The sequence below is a fragment of the Chlamydotis macqueenii genome, chromosome 7 (assembly GCF_036417535.1).
Source record: "Chlamydotis macqueenii isolate bChlMac1 chromosome 7, bChlMac1.mat, whole genome shotgun sequence".
NCBI classification, from domain to species: Eukaryota; Metazoa; Chordata; class Aves; order Otidiformes; family Otididae; genus Chlamydotis; species Chlamydotis macqueenii.
In genome coordinates, this window is record NC_141562.1 from 20,404,226 (window position 1) to 20,424,514 (window position 20,289).

The 20,289-nt window shown below is 41.7% G+C and overlaps 1 protein-coding gene across 5 annotated transcripts in view; it reads right to left on the bottom strand.

Moving 5' to 3' along the window:
- Positions 1 to 20,289, bottom strand: part of VSTM4 (V-set and transmembrane domain containing 4) — a 38,427-nt gene that overhangs the window by 13,690 nt on the left and 4,448 nt on the right. For 4 of the 5 annotated variants that reach the window (XR_015259060.1, XM_086752165.1, XM_086752164.1 and 1 more), the window contains exons 2-6: positions 18,777 to 19,175; positions 10,953 to 11,021; positions 9,376 to 9,483; positions 5,180 to 5,213; positions 24 to 136 (exon numbers count right to left, since the gene is read on the bottom strand). Coding sequence is in view for 4 of the 5 variants with exons in the window: in XM_086752165.1 (XP_086608291.1) it covers positions 24 to 136; positions 5,180 to 5,213; positions 9,376 to 9,483; positions 10,953 to 11,021; positions 18,777 to 19,175 (723 nt within the window). In the remaining variant the exon portion in view is untranslated. The remainder of the gene's footprint in view (positions 1 to 23; positions 137 to 5,179; positions 5,214 to 9,375; positions 9,484 to 10,952; positions 11,022 to 18,776; positions 19,176 to 20,289) is intronic. The other variant, XM_086752166.1, reaches the window with a different exon arrangement.

Here is a 20,289-nt window from a genome sequence, read left to right on the forward strand (position 1 = left end):
CCTCTGTATCTCTGCTTTCATACCTTTTGCTGGGATGGCTGGTGGCTGCTCCAGATTCTCTTTCTCTTTCTTTTTCTTTACCTTCTTGGGCTGTAGAGGGGACATGCTTGTCACACTGGTGACTGTCTCCCCGGAGCTGCAAAGCAGAGGCCCATATGTGAGAGAAAAGTGAAGGTAATGGAGGGAAAGACAGTTTGTCCCAGTGAGTTCATGCAAACACATCACTTTCCACTTGTGAAAGACCCTGCACCACTTGGATTTTGACATGGGGATATATGGAAAACCCTCTTGCAACGGTTTGAAGTGCTCTGGGTCTTGCATTTTTTTAACCATACAGCCTGAGAAACTCAGGAATCTGATCTCTCCTGGCACAGAAAATGTGAAGTGTCTGGTTTAAAGAAGACTCATTTCATAGCTCCTACTCCTTATAAACATGTATGACCCCACTGCTGCACCCAGGATGAGCTTGTACCTGTCTGTCCTCAAGTGCCAGAGGCACAGACGGGTTAGGTGACTTGCACAATCTCATATGGAAAGCGTACGGCAAAGCAAAGTCTTCTATGCAGTTTCTGGGCTAAGACTGGCTGAGGGGCCAGCAGGTCAGAAGGGCACATAGCATATCTTCAGACAGCTCACAAACCCACATTTGAAAAAGCTAGCTTCTTAAAAGAGGCCAGTGTGCTCAGTGCATATAAAATATGTGTGTGTGTGTGCCACGGTCTCTACACTCGGGCATTCTCCAGTACACCTATGCTGAAAAAGCACTAGTGGGTATGAGGGAAGAGTACAAACTATATTGTAAACAGGCTCCTGTCCAAGAAAACTTCTGTGTTTGGACTGTTACAGTTCAACATCCTCTAAGTCTGGGTTTTCTGTCCTTAGCTTCTCCCAAAGCCTGAGGTCATAAATCCTGCTTTGAATATTTAGGGCTTGGATACATTGGTACCCAAGGGCTTGGTATACGTTGGTATTGGTTGCAGCCATTGTCACCGTGTGTTGGCTGAGCTGTGGTGTCTGACTGTGCAGGTGCTTCTGTTTTGCAGTTCACGTGAAATAAAATTGTATTGGCTTAACCGCTAATGAAAGATATCTTAACTTACAGCTGGGCTGGGATGAGAGTGTATAGCAGTTAGTTATGATTATGATGGTGGAGGTGACTTGGTAAGCAGTTGTTACTCAGATGCATCTGACTGTGGGCTTGCCCTGAGAAAGATTAACGCAGTATGGTTGTGGGGACTTTTCTGTTCTGTGCTGGTGAGTTATACCACACAACGGGATCCAGCCAGGGTCTCCATAGTGGTAACACTGACAAGACTGATTTCACTGAATTTTAAATCCTTTGTCCCAAGTTGCTGCTCTTCTCCAGGTTCTTTTGCATAATGAAACATTCTCTTTATATTAATAGAATAAAATATTCAAACTGGGCCAAAGTCTTAATGAAAGTTAAGATGTCTCAGCTATTGCCCACACAAGAATAACAAAATAACAGACATTATCATTTTACACAGCTGTAAATCCAAATGAATGTCACAACCATTGGTAAAATCACTCTGGGTTTACACTTGCATAGATTAGAAAAAGAATCTAGTCTGATGATTTTCCTGAATTCTGTTCCATGTCCTCAGTCCAAAACATGTTTGCTGCCAAACTTTTTAAAAAATGTTTAAATGGCAAAATATTTTCATTATTTATAAATAAATCACATCAATTATGTTAACTGAGGGTTGCATTAAAATAATTTCAAAGTCTGCCTGCACTATGGTGAACCCATTCCACAACAACCATTTGTTTCTATATTAAAATCAAAACATGAAAGGGTTTAAAACCAGCAGGAAATGAAACTGTCCTGCCTGGCTCCGTTGCCCAAACACAGCAAACTGCGAAGAACAAAGAATACCAAAAAGGGGACAAGAGTGATTGTTTTTATGGTTTTGGTTTTAAAAATCCAAGGTCATTAAGGCAGATGTGTAGCTTAAAGATACTATTATTCTGACATAACTACTTTAAGCACAATATATGAAAAGGCTTAGTGTCAATTCATTGCATTACTTATTATTCCCACTTTGCCACTGAAAGTGAAGCTACAGAGAAAAGCATTTGTGGCTTATGCTTTTCTTTGAAATGCCAGGGCCACACAGGGTTAACTAATTCTGGGAGATACAATAACTGTACTTGCTGTCTTAGAACTGAGCTCCTCAAATCAAACAAGGAGGCTCAGAAAAGACTCCTTGGCTCCAAAACACTGCCTCTTTGTGAGCTTGTCTTGTTCTACATATAAAAGGAAAGTTAGTTTTTTATCTCCGGCTCCTCCTCCAGCCTCCTGGCTTCTATTTCAACAGTGTGACCATGTGCGTTTCTTGAAGGATCTAATGAGTTTTTAGAGAGCAAGAAAAATACATGAGGTTAGGGGAAAAACCTGTGGAAGGTGTCTGACAATGTCTATCAACCATGGCACCAGGACAGCAGTTTCCCTGGAGGTCATGGCTGTCCCAAGAGCTGAAAAACTACTACAATTTTGGCTTTACTATCCTTGCTAGAGTCAAGGATGTGGGACTTTTCCTGTCATCATCTGAGTCAGCTATTTCCTCTTGTCAAAGGTCTGCAGAGGGATGGCAAAAAATTCACTTGAGTGAACTGGGAGCTGCTTTGATGTTTTCCAAACGGGGAGCTGAGGGAAAAGGTGCCAGGGATGGGCTGGGTACTTGGTTCTGGTTAAGTCTGGCAGAATTTGCTCCTACAATGTTAGATTGGCACTGTAGAACCAAGGTGTCGAGATGGACAGCTTTCTGAGGTGAACACTTTTTTCACCTCAAATTATTTGACTCCAGAAGAGCAGTCACTGAAGGGCTGGAGACTTCAGGCCAAAATAAATATAAAAAAAAACAGAAAAAAAAATAATTCCTGTTTTCAAAGCTAAAACTCCTGGGAGTTTCTGTATCTGAAAACCGACAAAATGATCCAATAACAAGGAAGATAATAATAAGGAGGAAAAGAAAAGAAAACCTCAGAAAATGGAATTAGGTGGTTTGGAAACCCAAAATAACTGTACTTTTTATTTAGGTATTTATTTTTAAAATGTGGGAAAGAACTGGATTTTGGTTAACTCATTTTTTTTCTTAATTTGTTATTGGTCAAGTAGCAAACCAAAACCTAAACATTTGCTTTGTTCTACTCAGGAAATCTGGATTTAATTTTCTTTTCGAACAAGGCCATTTTGTGAGACCTGGGGCAAATCACTTAGCCCTTTATGCTTCAGATTCCAATTAAGCAAAAACAGCATTATGATGTCAAGCCACAAAATCTTTTAAGATGTTTAGGTATTACTGCAGTGGGAGTACAGACGTTTCCTAGACATTGGACTATTAATGTAATTTTTAAACTGGATTCTGCTCTAAGTTTGAAATATCTGTAAGGGAGTTGGAGCTGAGCCTCTCTAACTGAGGCTGAATTTTGCACAGCATAGTCTTTTTGACTAGCAGGAATGTCATGCAAATTAGTTCATCAGTTTGGCCTAATGGATATGTAGACCCTGAGTTTTGGGTCTAAATGTGTTAAAATAAGTACCAAGACAAGGAATGCGCAGGTGAAGAGAATTAACTTCAAAGGAATTAACGTTTTTTGTTTTGAGCAGAGGGTGGAAAATAAATGGTATCAAGTGTGAAATATATCAAAAATTACGATACTAGTAACACTTCCACAGCTATTTAATTTTAAAGCCCTGAAGTCAATGCACTTCAGATATGCTTTTGTGGGATCAGGGCTTTCATTAGCCTACCTTGCCACACTAAAATACGTGAAATCTTATTTTTATGCACATAGAGTCACGCAATTCGTTCACTTCCAGAGATTCTGTTTCATAGTGAAGAAATCGTGTTGTCTTGTTTTCCCCCTTCTATTCAGCCTCCTAAGTTCAGTGTTTGCAGTAGTAGCCCTACCACATCATGGGTTCCCACAGAGGCAGATTCTGTAGTAGGAGTCTTTTTGTATGACTGTCATGCTCCATTTTTTCAGTCATCTTTTCAATCAGGTCTCATTTTTCTCGTCTTCTTATGTTCTCCACCAATCTACTTTGATTTTTGTTTTTGTAATTCCAACTTCATCCCAACAGCTAATAAAGAAGGGGAAAGAGAAAATATCCAGGGAAAAATGAAAACTGCTGAGCTGTCTCTGTAATTTTCAGTGTGATGCAATGGCTGGTCAGGGTCACAGAACAAAGATCTTCCCATGAATAAAACGAAAGTTTCAGTTTGTACTGGCCTCTCCTGAACTCTGTTGCTTTGTTGTGACTTCACTTACATCCGAGTGTCGGTTAGATTTAATACAATTATAATCCCATGAGAATGCACTAAAAATTACACTAGTTGAGGATCTAGGATATGCTATACTGGCATTGAATCTCACAGTATCTAAAAAGAGACTATGAGAAATAGTATCTGTGATACCAAGAGGTACTGGATTTAAACTGTAAGGCTAGAAGCACATGTTTTATGTCACTGAAAACTGGGAAACAGCTGTTCTTCTGTGTTGTTATGAGGCATCCCTCTTTAATCTTTTTTTTTGTTTGTAAAATACTTCTGTCATCTTTTTTTTTTAATGCAGTTCCAGTACAATTTATATCTCAAGAAGATCCTACAACGGAAACCAGTTTTATCGCACCACACAATCAAAAACTTTTGGCAGCCAGTGGTATTTAAAGGGACAGTGATTAATGACTGCAGCAGAAGTAGAATTTTTCCCATCACTTGGAGTCTTCAGCTGGGAACAGTCTGTGAGCCTAGAAAATGCACCCTGTTTTTGGGTGCAGGAATCACTAGGTTACATTGCAGTTTGGTTTATGTACATCAATGGTTTAAGTCATTACTATCTGGTGAGGTGCTCGGAAACCCTAGAAAGCCACATAGGAGGAAAGCAGGCTTCTCCAGAAGACAATTCAGGGCCTCAAGGAGAGGCTTGTCACTGAAGCACCTGCAGGACCTACAGCTGGATAGCCCAGGTAGATCTCCTTTATCATACACAGCAGATGTTGGCTTGCAGGCACGTTCATGACGCATGGACCCAGGACTCTTAATTCCTCCTGTAGGCATTTTGGAAAACATTACTCATTGTCTTCAGCATACATAGCAAAACAAAAACAGAATGGGTGCCTTGGGTTACCGTAAAGAGAAGTGTCATCTCCTACCTGTGCTGGGGGCATTTCACCAGGTAATGCTTCACTGTTAAAGAAAAAAAAAAGAAGGAAAATGTGGCTTCACACCAACACAGTTTGTGAGTTACAAATGGGCACCACAGATAGACCTTTGTTGCCAAGACTGTGGAAATGCCAAGTTGTTACACTGGGAGAGCTGCTAATCATCACCATACATTATAATGTGCATTAAAATGTAGTCTGACTCAAAGACATTGCTAGGCTTGGGAGAGGGGCATGTATCAAACAGCACTAAAAATCTGCTGTGGAAGTGCTGGGAAACACACATTCCAGTGGTCAGCCCAGCCAAGAGACAGCTTGCTAAGGAAAAGCACAGCAGGCTAGTAATTTTACTTTGAAGACTTTTATTTCCCTTGTGGTGCCTCTATTTATTTCCAGAAGCCTGAAATAAACCATTCACCCACAGGAGCCACCGCTGTTCCTAATGTAGGCTAGACTGCGGCCTCAGGCATAAAAGGGTTGCCTCCTGGGATGGGATCAGAGGTCCAGTCCAGCCACTATCCTGTCGCTGACAGCTATCTGTGTGAGCTGTATAAATCCTTCTCCTTTGTGTTCCTTTGAATCAGTAGTCCTGAGCAAGGGCAGCTCCCCCTACTCCAGCCTTTTAGGAGCCAGGGTTATTAAGATGCTCTTTTGTGGCTTAGTGGCTTCTGTGCCCTGCCCAAGCTGTGCCCAGTGCTGAGTGTGGACACACGCAGGCAGGAGGAGAGGCGCTGGCTCTTCTAGTCAACCTACTGCCAAATTATTTCTCAGAAGGAAAAGAGAGTGCATCCCTGGGCCATGATGTGAAGTTGAATACAACATAGACACCTCCCTCCCTTCATGTTCTCTGTTCTTTAAAAGGCCATGAAAACCAGACAACAGTGATTATGCCCTTCTCTCAGGAAAGTTTTCATATTTGGGCTTACCTAAATTCTCCCATTCTGAGGAAGCTACACAGTTCTTAGGGGGGTACATTTTAGTCCTAAGGAAAGGGGAGCTGAGAGCAGTAGGAACTGCAGCTAACATAGGGGCCATGTCTAAGCCAGCCAAGGCAGTGAGTCCATCTGTCTGTCTACCCTTTGGTAGATGTACAGAACAGTAGGCCTGACCCTTTGGGAGTAAGGGGATGCTCATGCACACTGTTGACATGCTTTTGAGCATCTCTAAGTATGTTTTATCTTGGTTTGCCCCACAGTAAATACTCCAAGTTTTCAAACCAGGGATTGGGAAAAGCAACCACTCCTGTAACAAATGGACACAGGATTCTACCAAACCAAAAATGGTTGCCAGCTGCAGCTATTGCTGCTTCCCACAGCATCCCATAACTGCCCTGTGCTATGGGCCAGCTTCAACTGCAGTGCCAGTCCCACCTGAGGGAGCTCCTTTGGTGAGGACCTGGGTTTCAGTATTATCCTTCTCATGAGGTGAGCTAGGATCTCCTCAGGTTTCACAGACAGACACTCCAGAGGGATCATCTCCAGCTTCACCTACTGTAAATCCCAACTTTTAGTTCAGGTAGGAGTTGGTCTTCGTCCCAGGCTGGGCTGTTCTTGTACAGAATTGAGCAGAGTTTTCCCTCCCTCTTCTCCTCACACTTACTTGAGTGTGGGTGTGGGTGTGAGGTGGGGAGAGGTAGGGTGGGGTGGGGTGGGGTGGGGTAGGGTGGGGTAGGGTAGGGTAGGGTAGGGTGGGGTGGGGTGGGGTGGAGCAGATCAGATCAGATCAGATCAGATCAGATCAGATGATATAAATCTTCCTTGCCTTGTTAGGGCTCAGGAACTTGGGGAGGAAACTGGACTGGTGGGAGTGTGGAGAGAGCTGTTTGTGTCCCTGTGACAGGAGAGTTTCAAGATGCCCTGATGGAAATTTGCCTAGCAAGGTGAGGTAAGGAGATGGATTTGGTTGTCTTGGGCCCCTGACCTGGTCTCAAGGGAAAGAACAAAGCTAAACATCTCTTGAAGGTCCTCTGAGGAAGATGATGCTGCAGCTACCACACTGAAGGTGGAAGAAGGCTGTGCCTGGAGCCTGCCTGGAGGCTTGGGGTGATGCAGAGGGAAGATTGCTTTGCTGTTCCAGTCTTTTCTCCTTTCCTCAAGGAAGGAAGGGTGGACTTTGTGATTTTACTGCAGGCTTCTTTCATTAGCATCTGCCTGGTCCAGCCCAGGGTGGAAGTACAGGGTGCCTAGGATGGGGAGGAGGCAAGATACTGCTTTTTGAGGAGCAATGCCTTATTCTAACAGTCTGAATGAGAGAGCACTGCTGCTGGCTGACAGGGTGGGTGTCTTGTGGTCAGATCCTAATCCCTGGAAGGTGTCTCTGGAGAGGTTAGAGGAGTGTTGAGGGAGGAGGGGGCTCTTTGTGTCCTGTGCCCATGTGGCTGAGTGGAAACAGCACCTCCCAGGGAACTGCTGCTCCCTGGAGCAGAGGTTCAGGGCTGGGCTTGCTGACGTGGCCCAGAGGCTGTCAGGGAGAAAAAACAATATGGGCCTGGTGGAGACTGCATCTGTCACGGATGTTTCTTCCACTGCTGCTTCAGAAATCTTAATTTCCTGATGCTTGACTGGATGCCAAGCCAATTAACATGGCTCTGGAAAATACTCTGATTGGGTGTTCCTAGCTGAGAGACTTGCCTGAATATCTTATTGTTGTATACTGAATGCCTGTCTGCTAAGCTTTATTCTGTTATATTTCTATTGAATCCCTAAGTTTAATGCTGCCAGTGATTACTAGATAATGTTCAAAATCTAAATAAAAATTTGGTGAAGCCTGCAATTATTCAGATATTAGAGTACTGAAGAAAGAATTTTGCAGCTCAGAAGAAATTACTTTTTTCTCTGTTATATATGCTTATTCTATATTGCATTCCTTATTATTTCTACATTTAACTGGTGCTGGCTCAATGTAAAGAGACCTTTTCTCCAAGCTGCTTGTATGCTCACACCAGCATAAATCAATAAACATAGAAGCACAATCTAGCCCAACACAGGAAAAACCAGGACACATCAGTGTGTCTAGTGCTTGTGGCTTCAGGGTGATTCACCGTGACCAACATACTTAAGTGCGGGTACTCCCTTGGCACAAAACCTTTGTCACCGCTTAACAGGGTAGGAAGAATAACATTGATCTTGCTCCTTCCTCTTGGCAAGCAGAGTTGGGTTCAGTTAGCATCAGAGTTACTACTCTACTGAGCATACTACTGGGAAGACGAAGCCACAGCCTGAAATGTGTTTGTGGTCAGGCAAGGACTTCTGTGTACCTCTATTTTTGGTTTACATTCTTCTCCCTCGTGTATCTGAGTCACTCATTCCTCGTGGTACGTGCAGTGCTGAAGAGGCAGCACAGTCACGATTCTCTCCTGTCATTAAGAGGACAAATCACTGACCAACCTCTTTTTGAAAGCTTCTGTTCAGAGAAGGTCTTTATGCTCTCCTCTAATGTGGTGGCTGCTAAGCATGCTGGTATCCCATACTCACAGCTTGTGTAAGGTCTCCAAATAAACCACTCTTAAACAAAAATAAATGTAGAGCCTGCACTGGCTATTTCATAATCTGAAATAGCTTTTTTATTATTATTATTATTATTCCAACAGAGCTGCTTTCATGCAGATGTAGCCTCTTCGAGATTCTCTCAGAGGAAGAGAATGAAACAGTAATCCTTGATCTTGAAAGGCTATATGAAAAGGCAGATCTGAATGATTAAATGATGCTTTAGTTTCAAAGAATGCTACAAATGAGAGAGCACTAATAATCTGCATATTCCCAAGAATAGTGACAGCTAGTCAGGATGGGAGAAGAAAACAGAACAGAGTAAGACTGCTTTAAAACCCCTCTAAACATCTGCACAAGTGTCACTCATGCAAAATGTTAGCTAGGTCTGATCAGAACGCAATGTAATGATACAGCACTTGGTCTTCTTTGAAAGAAGTTCCAACAACCTTCAATTTGTGTTCATGCAAAGCTGAAAGATTTTGAAAAGTTCAAAGCAAATTTAAAGTGAAATAGCTATTCAAAGGGAGCAAAATGCCTTTGTTCTAGTTTTGCTGGCAGAAATGCTTTTTGTTCTACCAATGTTTTTTCTTGGTTTTACTAAAATCAAGGCAAGGAGATATTTATTTTTCCTGCTGTTTCTGCATTCTCCTCTCCCTTCTCTCCTCCTTTGGAAAGGGCCTTGAATGATGTTTCACTCACCTGTGGATCTCCTCTTGTTCAGAAGTGACTGACAGAGAATGACAAGTGTAAAAAGGAGGACGCTGATGATTCCTATTGAACACACAAACACTGCGTACATGTACAGATCTGAAAGCCAAGCATAGATGACAGTCAGTGTTGCAGCTGTATGCCTCGTGCTTACAGGATAGAAAAAAGTTACATCTAAAAGATCTAAGCAAACCCTGGACCAAAAGATTTAGGGTAGCAGTTCAGAAGTAATTTAATGGTCTTGAAACTTTCATGTAGTATTCTGCGCAGTAGAAAATTTGGTTGAAGTCTACATAAATGCAAATAGGTGTAACTACAACTAAGAGGGTTTAGTTGCTTTTGGTACGGAGGAAAGGGCTTGGTTGGGGGTTTTTGGTTTTTTTTTTGTTTTTGGTTTTTTTGTGTGTGTGCAGCAGCTGAAAAACAAAAGGACTTCAGGTGGATTATTTCTTAGTTCAAACAGCTACCCTTTTTTCTTTTTTAAAAAAAAAAGTGGCAGTGAGGGAAGTGCTGAATGGCTGAGAAAGAAGAAAGTCTGATTGTTTCTTTTGGTGGCAGCACTGGCTTGAAATTTTTGTATACTTTTTTTTAATTATTTTTCAATCTAGAGCCTCAGTCTCTATGGCTTTCATTCAGGTGCCATAACACATTTCCAATGGAGCTGACAGGAGTTGTACCATGGCAGATGAAGATAGACTATTTTGTTCAGAAGGAGAAGAAATCTTTAATGACTTATTTCTGCTTTTACTAGAACTCTAAATAGAGTACTTTAAGGATGCTCTACCCATTAATGTTTTGAAATGTCCTCAGGGAGGTATATTGGCTTCTTGCCTGCTTCACAGAGAGGAAACAAGCCTCAGAGGCCAAGCGTTCCTGTAGAAAATAGCGTTTCTGGAACTAGACCCCTGACCTGCAGTTCTATGCCTCACGCCCCTTAAGCAGTAAAACAACACAGTTTGTAAATTGTGGTTTAAATAGTAAGGGTCCCCAAAGAATCAAGGCCATCCTACAAGCAAGCACTCCTGCCTGGCAGGCAGTACAGCAGCTGCAAATGCTGTGCTGGTGCTTTGTTGGTGCTCCAGATTGGGGCAGAAGGATGAGGAGGGAATCCCAGCTGCAAGTAAATTCTGGATTTCAGTCTCCTGGAACAGTTGTCCGCCAATCTACACAGAAAATGCTTCTTGCCTTGAAACTTGAGGGGACTTTAAGCTGCTCTTGCTGTGCAGAGCATGTTTGGTGAGCAGTTAGTAGGAGCTTAGAGTGCTTGGTACCTCTTCAGATGTGCTCAGCACCTTCCTGGATAAGGCTCTGCATCTGCATTGCATTATTAGGCAGGCATAGGTTATTTTCCCACTGACCATAACAAATATCTGAGAAACTGAAGCTGGATCCTTCCATTCTCTTTCCTCCAGCACCCCTTGTACTCTGTGGAATGTTTTCTCAGGCAAGGCCTGTGTTTGCACAGGAACTAGCAAAACTGGCCCTGAATGGGGCATTTTAATTGTCTTGTAGTATTGGACTAAACTAATGCCTTGTACAGAACTAGTAGCAGTTAGATGCATCTTTACCTTCAAAAAACTTCCAAGCTTCATGGTTTTTCTTGAAAGTGGGATCACCAGAAGATTTTGATGAAATCACTGAAGAAAAAAAAAAAGAAATAAAAACAAAGACATGACAAGAACTGAAAATGTGTTAGGAACTCTTGAAGTAAATGTAGTTCTGCCTTAGGCTTCAGTGCCCCAAGATCTTGCTTTATTTCATAGGATAATTACCTTTCAGTGAAACACTTCAGTTATAAAACAGCATTATAAAAATGTCTTCCAGCAAATCTCATTTGGCTTGGCACCCCCCATGAGTGCCGTACAGCTTGAGACTGCCTCCCTGTTGTCATCTTCTTCTGAGAAGATGCAATGTGTGGCTTTTCAATTGAAAGTTATATGCATTGAAGAACAGCAAGAGAATAGAAACATACTTTAGAAGAGCCTAGGCCTTAGAATAAAGTGGCCATGCGCTTGTAAGGTCTGCAATGGCTTTGTGGGGATGGTCTGAGTATCACAGGGGAAAAAAGCTGCCACTAATGCTGTATGTAGCTGGTTTTATTCCAACTCTGTATACTCAGTTACTCAGAACTCATACCTCTAGGGTTGCAGTTTGTGTTTCTGTCCCAAAACAGGCTACCTCTGAGAGAGGAGATGAGCAACTTCTGCTCAAGAGAATGAGAATTTATTTTCTCCTGTAGTTATAGATTAAGAAGAATTTTTAACACTGTAGTCTATTTCTAAGTCTTAGAGGTTAAGGGAAAAAAAAATTGGAAGAGCAGTAGATTTACTGAAGGACACAGCTCTGAAGGCTTCTGGAGAATTGACTTGGAGCCAGCCACCTTAGGCACAGCTTTTTTAAAAACACAAGGAAGTTGTTCTAGCAGTGCTTGGCACTGAAGTAATCTCTAGCGACACAATAGCATTTCCCCAGCTTCAGGACTGACCCTCTAAGCCCCTGATTTTATCCAACTTGCTTTCCTTCCCAAGCTCTTGTGGATGTCCCTTGGCAGGTTGAACTGCCCTGCAGTTCCTACAACAGCACCCACATAACACATTGAGAGACCCCCAGTGAGAGTACTGCTTATTAGTTCTTTTTCCTTCCCTCAAAACTTGGCTTCTATGCCATGCCTTTTAAAGATACATGAATATGATGCCTGCCTGCCTGCAAAAATAAAAATAAAAAAAAAACCAAAACAAAACAAACAAAACCAAACTACCCATGCATGCAAGGCTTCAGAAATTGCATATCTGAGCTGTAAAGCAGAACATATCTACTTACCCTCAGTGTCCTTGGCTTAGATGTAGGAACAGACTAAGCTGAACATCTTACTAACGTAAATTGCTCTCTCACTACTGTATCAACGGCCATTGACTAAGTGCAGAACAACTTGAGTTCTCAGCCAGCGTAACTGCCCTGCCTACGGGTAGGAGTTTTTTCCTGAGAAGAAAGACTGTATGTCCACAAGTTGTACCAGCTCACCTTTATAGCCTAGAAAAAGGGCTGACTAAATGACTATGTTCTAACTCAATTAAGAGGGAAAATAGCTGCAGAGTTTGCACAGAGTTGTCTTCTCTGTTACAGAAGGAGAAGCAGACTACAGAGCTCGGGGTTAATGGATGAATGTCAATATCGTAACAGCTGTACAATCTAGCACTAGAATCCAAATGCTCTGACTGCTGGATCACTGTTCAATACCCTCTCTGCTCTCCTCAGTCAGATTGTTTATGCATGCTGACATTTTTGATGACATCAGATTACATGATCTCACTTACGTTAATTTTTCTTCTGCTAGCAATCATTGCAATGGAATAGGATCCTGGTGATACCCTACAGATTGCCAATAAGGTCTGAACCTCTGAGAGAGGTTCATGTGGCAAAATATTTAAAGAACAAGTATCTTACTGGAAAGAGAACTCATTAACAAGTGCCCTGTAGGGATGTGTGGGGCTAACTCAATGGATATGGAACTGCTTTCAGGACTAATGCAGTCTTCTGTTCTGTTGTGATTTTAACTATTTGTTAAATGAAAGCATCGCATGTGTAGATTTTTTTGCAAGTATTTTAGAATACTTTCCCTGAAAAAAAGGGCTTTTGTTCATTTTGGGGGTGAAAAAAATAAATTTACATTCCTGTATCTTGCAACATTTTTACCATTAGAAAATGCCACATGTGACTAATATTTAATAGAACTCAGACTCTGTTCTATGGGAAATTCCGACACACAAACTTCTCAACAAGACAGATTTTTTGTGATCATCTGTACTTGTTTGTGTTGTCCGTGCCAGCAGGATTACAGTTGGACTGCCTAATTTTCTATGTTTGTCCTCCTACATGTTGGATTGTAACATGTATTGCTCTTTCTAAGATATGTGCAGTACTTTGCAGAGTGAGCTTGAGGGATTACGCAACTGTAAATGATGGTTTGGAGGTGCTGAGAAGACTTCTTCTGAGAAGACTCACTATTTTGAGTTTTCTGATAGGAAGGCAGTGGGAGAACTATCTTTCTGATGTTTCTTTTCTTTTTCTTGAATAAATTGTTTTCTGGTGTATTCTGTACGGTGATGAAGATCACTAACTTGGTTTTAGGCTAACATTGACCACACAAGCCCAGGAAAAGAACAGACGCCTTTGATAAGTAGCGAAGGGGAAAAGGTTCATGTTAGCTTAGAGGGAAGATGTTGCACGGCTACAGTAGGAGACATTTCTTGGCAGCATCACAACATGGATTTCTCCTGGTTTTACTACCAAGATTTAACAGTAGCCTGTTCACAAATCCTATTTGATGTCTTGTATTCACTACACCTAAAGGAGCAAACTGCAATAGTTCAAATTTCAGCTGTGTCTTCTGAAAACACTACAACGTTGCTGTAGCTGATAGGTGAGCCCATGAACGAAAGACCGTAAGGACCTCATCCCCATCAGATGAGGCTCCTTTTCTGAAGATATTTATTCTGTCCCTAAAGGAGAAGCCAGATATGTAGCTAAACTGTTAACTGGCATCATTACACATTAAGGAACTGTAGTCTGTAACTCAATTGTTTTTCCACAACTTCAATATATGTATCTGTACAAATTTATGTTGAAAAAAAAAAAAAATTGCATTTGCAGCTTCTTAATGGCCTACAGAAACTTACACCTGCAAGCTTACTAGCCAATAACAAAATCTGAATATAATTTAATAGCAGTAGTTACTACAGACCCAGCTGTGACCTGGCAAGGTCTTTTGCTTTGAATAGTGCTGTGCTTGGTGGCTGGCAAAGGCTACGCACTGAACTGCCCCAGGTTTTTTCTGTTTCAAGAGCAAGTCAGATTTTGAAGAAGCAGAATGACCCTTTTTCATTCCCTCTAGACATTTGTCTTACACAATGACCTCCTCTTCCAGTGTGAACAAAAAAAAAAAGGACCTAAATGCTATTTCTGCACCCAATTGACGTGCAAGATTGTAAGAAATTTGCCTGGTGCTTTAGCATAAAGATACTATTTTGAATTTGGGCATAACTGCAGACACATTAACTGGAACAAAATGTTAGACAAGACAGCAACTGTGATGTGTTTGAACATTGTTACCTTATTTGATAAAGCACAAGCAGTACAATTTAAGTATGCATATGCCTCAGGCCATTTGTATGGCTCCTCTTGCTGCATCCTGGATCTAACTGTAATATAAGTAAATCCCTTCGCAATAAAAAGTGTAACTGATCATAATATAAAATATAAAATGTGTTTGGAAGAAAATTTCCTTGAAAAGCCCAAGTGTTACCATGGGGGAAACTGGAGACTTTATCACCACTCTGAAAAGAGTTGCCTTTCCTCCCCTGAGTAGAAAGTCCTGTACACCCACAGTGCATTAACCGAACACTAGTTAAGACAGTCCTTTTTTTCCAGTAAACAAGCTTTTAGCAGTAGAACAGTTGCTATGGCATTTAAAGATATGTCATTTTTCTTTTAGTGTCTTTAATCTGGATTTGGAATTAGAATAAACACTCTTTCAAGGGGGCTGGGGTGCTGGTGGCGTCTGCTTCAGATGCACACAGCATATTTTCCCTGTTTTGTCTACAGGTGGGCCTGCCTTCCTCCCTTGTCTCAGGTTTCCTCCTCTGCTTCGGGTTACATTTGAAGCAGAGAGAAGCAATACAGCTGACCAGGTGTTAGGAGAAGATGGAGTCACGAGTCTCAAATCCCCACCCTGATTATGTATTCATAAATCATACTAAAAATCTGGGGAAAAAGTAGTATTTAAGGGCTCGACTGAAAAGTTAAGTTTTCCTTATTTACAGTAACTAAATTGATCTGAACCTCACATTTTAGCTAGGAAGAGCAATGGGAGGTTTCTGTGTTACGGTTAGCAATAGCCTGAGCAGCTACAAAAGAGGCAGAGTGGTGTTTTGTGAGGAGGGGTATAACGGGTGGTCTGACAATATTTTATATTGCTCTTTCTTCTGCTGCCATTTACCTGGAACATGTCATTCCCTTCCCAATCACTCCTGACAAATCCCTGTGTTTCACTACAGACATTTAAGAAATTCCATCATTCAGTGAATGAGAAAACGCTCTTTAAACTGCTGACCTGCCCTGTGAAATTGCATTATCCCAGGAAAATCCTAAACATTATTACAATATTCTCCAACTGATTTTCTCTCTCTCTCTCTCTTCCCCCCCGTCCACAAGCCTGCTACTTGTTCTGCACTCCTTGGGTACATCTATTGGTCTATTTTGCAAGTCCTTCCTGCAGGAAATGCATTACTTGCTGTCCATTCTATCTTTCAGTGTACTGCTCTTGGAGACAGCTACCTGATCTGTTGGAGAGAATCTATGGGGAAGGGTCAGTATAGCGCAACCCCCAAGCTGAAACAGCACTCTCCTCCTTCCCTGCTTCTCTCCATCACTTGACACCAGACCTGGCTCTCTCTAGCTCCCTTCCCTCAAATTACCCTCAGAAGTTCTTCTCTGAAGCACTGGAAAAAAGTGTAGTCAGTCCTCTAGGAGATTCTGGGATTACGTGGTGGCCTCTTTGCCCTGCTTGTAGGCCTGCAAGCTTCAGCTCTGACCATCCATTTGAGGTGCTCTTGGAAATAACACCTGGTAGTTACTCTCACTTCTCCTCTTCTCACCTGGCACAGCATCTGAACCACTTGTTCTTTGTGGGTCGAGATGAGAGCCTTGGCTTCCCTTCCGCACACCAGTCACCAACTTTGCCCCTTCCCAAAGGTGGGAGGCTGAGGCAGTTCGGATGATCAGTACTCCTGCTTGCCACTTCCTTCTTGACAGTAGCTGAATCTCTCCTTTCAGCCAAATCTAAAGGGGTGAAGGAAGAAGAGACAGGGAGAGGAGATCCAGCTCCCAGCCAAGCGCAGGAACAGCAGGGATGAATGACTGCTGAGCATGAAGCCAGCTAATGCCTGAAGTTTGCAGGGCTAAATCACGCATGCAATAAAGTTTTATTTCATATCCCTGTGTGGTTACAAGACTAACCGCTGTGTCTTGGCTCCAGACACTCCACGTGGGGTCAGTGCCTGTAAAACTTAATGCCCTCCAGAGATTAAGATGGCTGAGTTCAGGAGATGTTGGGCTCTGGTGTTTTTACTCCTCCCAGTTTAAAGACAAAAGCGTGAAAACAGCAACAAAAATCAAACGAGAAACTGTTCTTTGAGCTGTGAAGCTAATGAAATCTGTGTGCCATACCCAAATGGCTCCCCTCTCCACAGCAACCTTGGTACTGGACTCCTCCTGCGGTATGTCCATGAGCCCAGTTACTAACTGCAATGTGGAAGGTCACTGGGCACATGGCAGCTCAGGAACAATAATTACCTTTTTTGTTCTTACAGCTTTCCTTCAGTGTGGAAGTTCACGCACATCTCTCCCTAATTTCACATTACTTGTACAACCTTAACATCTTTAAGACTGTTATCTCATTAAAGTCAGCCCATGGATTCAAAAGGGTGCAGAGTAGTTGACAGCATGACTATGTAGGCTTTGATTTCTTTAAGATACCAGGTTATGGATTACAAATTACATTTCTGACCCATGGTACTTATTGCTCTGGTAATTTGTATTTAGGAGTATAATGAACTTTGACGTTTTTCTTAAGTCCCAGTTCTGTGGTCTTCTGTGCAAAAGAAGCATGGTTGATGTACAAAGTTGGAGCCTAGGTGTTGGAGGGGCAGGCATTTTCCTGGGGGAGAGAGGTAAGGGGTCTGGGTTCCCATTTGGACTTGGATCCTGCTATGTCATTACTTGTATTTCTGACTGTCTGCAACCAGGAAGCAGAGGCAATACCATATGAATGGCTTAGAGGCTTTCCAGGCAAGTTCTGCATGCCCAATAAGACCAAATAGTTTAGACTAGGAATTTCTTGCTGTCATTTAAAATTGATTCATGGCCTTTGCTACTAATCAAAACAGAACTTCAGCTTTGCATCATTAGTATCTTTCATCATTCCTGCTGGTCAATGTGAAGCTGCTCTTTATCTCCTGTTACATTGTATTTTTCACATCTTTCTTCTCAAACTTTAGAAAGATCAAATTGAAAGCTTGCGATACCTGAGAGCTATCCACAGGACATCATACGCTCAAAAAGATTCTTTTTTACTGTCACATTTCTCTCCTGGTGTGTTTATAATCTAAAAGCAGTACAGAAACTGGAATGACACCAGTCAAGCTGGCATTGAGGTAATGTGCTTTGGATTAAGGCTACATAAATGTGTTCAAATCCATCTTTAAAAGGCCTCTGGTCAGTAGAGTACCCTCAGACCAAAACTTGTTTCAGAGGAGAGCTAGGGCCGTTTTCGACAAAACATAAGGTAGATAAGTCGGATTAGGGTTTGCAGATACAGGAATAACTTCAGAGGTTTAAACACAATAATAAATTTAGCATGAACAGGAATGGTAGAAACTTCATGAAGTACAGTTTCCTCCCACAAATTTTTCTGTGATTGCTGGATGAGCCTCTTGAATTTCCAGACCTATGGACCAAGCAGTCACCCCTGATTTTTGGCATTTGCTTTAGAGTTGGCCCTGTGGGAAATCAACTTTCCTGTTTATAAAGCCATAAGCAGGGGCTAATTTGCCAGCTAGCGCTAACAGCACAACTGCGGAGCTCAACTACCTCTTCAAAGGAGTCTGTTCTCTACATCCAGTTTCACACATATCTGAAAGCGTGAGTGAGGTGGCGTTAGATTTGAACAGACCCAACTCAAAGAGAAGGCTCATTTTCAACTCTGTTCAAAACCTTAACTCGTTGCTGGTCATTTCTTTATCTGACGTTCAATACCAGTAGGCTTGTCACTGCTTTTCTAGCTCTGCTTTCTGGCTACAAGTGGTATAAACTAAAGTGCAGAAGTGATACTAGAAATGCTGCTTACCCACTTCTACTAGACTAGAACTGAACACAATGAAGACACCAAGAGAGGCACAAAACATAGATCTAAAACATAATGTTTCTATTTCTGGCTGACCCACTGTATGTTCTTCAGAAAAATAAGTTAATTTCTCTCTGTTTCTGTCTCTTTGTATTTAAATAATAATGGCATTTGTTTATTCCCACCAGTAAAGTTGTAGAGATTGTAGCTGAATGTACAGTTTTAATTACTGCTGGTCTAGCAAAAGGCAAAGGAAATACTGTCTTCTACAAATCTACCAGTCTTCTCATTTCTTTACATTTTATTATGGGCTGAATAGTGTTAAACTGTAATGTGTAAGTAAAGAAGTTGAATATTAGGCTTTCTTCTCATATCCACAGATAACGCTTAAAAACAACCTAACTTCAGGTGTCTTCTTGATGAGCTTGCAAGAAAAGAAAAAAGGGATCACGAGACAAGAAAAACGACAGAATTGAAATCAGCAGTCTCTCACCTCTTATTTCTGTAGCTGCTGTGCCATTTGACCATGCTGTCCACTTATTCCTGTGTTTGCCAATTTCCTGGACTTTGCATATATAATGTCCTTGATCTGTTTGCTGGAGGCTTAGAATAAGAAACTTGTACATAGTTCCATGTTTCTCTTTAAGAAGATGAAGTCTTTGCTTGTGGAAATTATTAGTATAATTTCCATAATACTGGACAGACCCAAACTTTGTCATTTTGATCATCAGATATTCCTGGGTAGGTGACGCAGCAAAGACCCACCGCACAGCCAGCAGATTGTCTGTCTTTCTCTTTTGAGAAATGTGGCAGTAAAGGGTCGCATTATCTCCCTCAGAGTATCGCACCATTGGTCCTGGAGAGACTGTCACATTTAAAGCCTCACAAACATCTGCAAAGGAAAGAAAAGATGGTAAGAATCCTCCATACTGGCACAACAGCACCATAATCTGTCCCAGTGTGCGAGTCCACAGTAGGTAAACTGATGGCACCTGTTCAGTGTGCAGCAATTTAATGAGCTTCTAGAACTTGACATCTGTCTCTCTGTAAATGTTAAAGATGGCATGAAACCCTCCTTCAGTGAGTCTGCTCTAGTATTCTTGCTGTCGCTAATTAATAAGACAGGGCTGAAGCAGACACCTTGCTGCTGTCATAGGCCCAACATCATGCCATCTTTAATCAGTCTGAACAAGTGTTAATCTAAAACTAGCTTGAAGCAAGAGCCAAAAATGTATTTTGGAAAGTTGTTCCACGACCAGCTCTTCTGATGAATTACATCCTTCTTAGGATTTCTAGGCTAAATCTTTTCAATAGACAGTTTATGCCCATTTATTCCTGTGCCAACTTGAAGTTAAAACAGTGTTTTCTTCTCTAGCAGTGTTTTCTTCTCTAGCACTTCCTTCCTGACTCCGTATAGAGAGCAGTTATCTGGTGTCTCAGCCGTTGCTTTGTTCAGCTAAAGAAGCCACGCTCTGGTAGTCTCCTCTAGTAAAGTAGTGTCTTCACTTCCCTATTCACCTTAGTAGCCCTTCTCTGCATTGGTTCCAGTTTAAAATTTGGTTTTGATTGTAATTTTATTGTTTTTTTTTTAATACAGGTGACTGGAATTATAGACAGTGTCTGGAAAGAAGCTCTCCAACGTCCTGTGAAATAGTCACCGTACTTCCCAGATTTGAGTGGGATATACCTTGCCTGGTATATCCCAGAATTATGTTGTCCTTTTTCATTATATTTTCACATGTGATTATATGTCAGTTTATAATTAAATAACATACTTGGGCATTTTCCCTTCTTTGTCATTTCCAGTTCAGTTCCTAGTGTAGCAAAGAAATTCTTACTAATCCCCAAGTATGTGACTTTCCTTTACTAAGTTCTGCTCCACTTGTGTTACTTGGTCCTCAGTTTTTCCTATATACTACCCCAATTTTATGCTAAATTCATAAGGTCACATAATTTCTACTTGTATGCTTCTGTCTACTTCTTTTAGACATCATTTGTGCAACCCT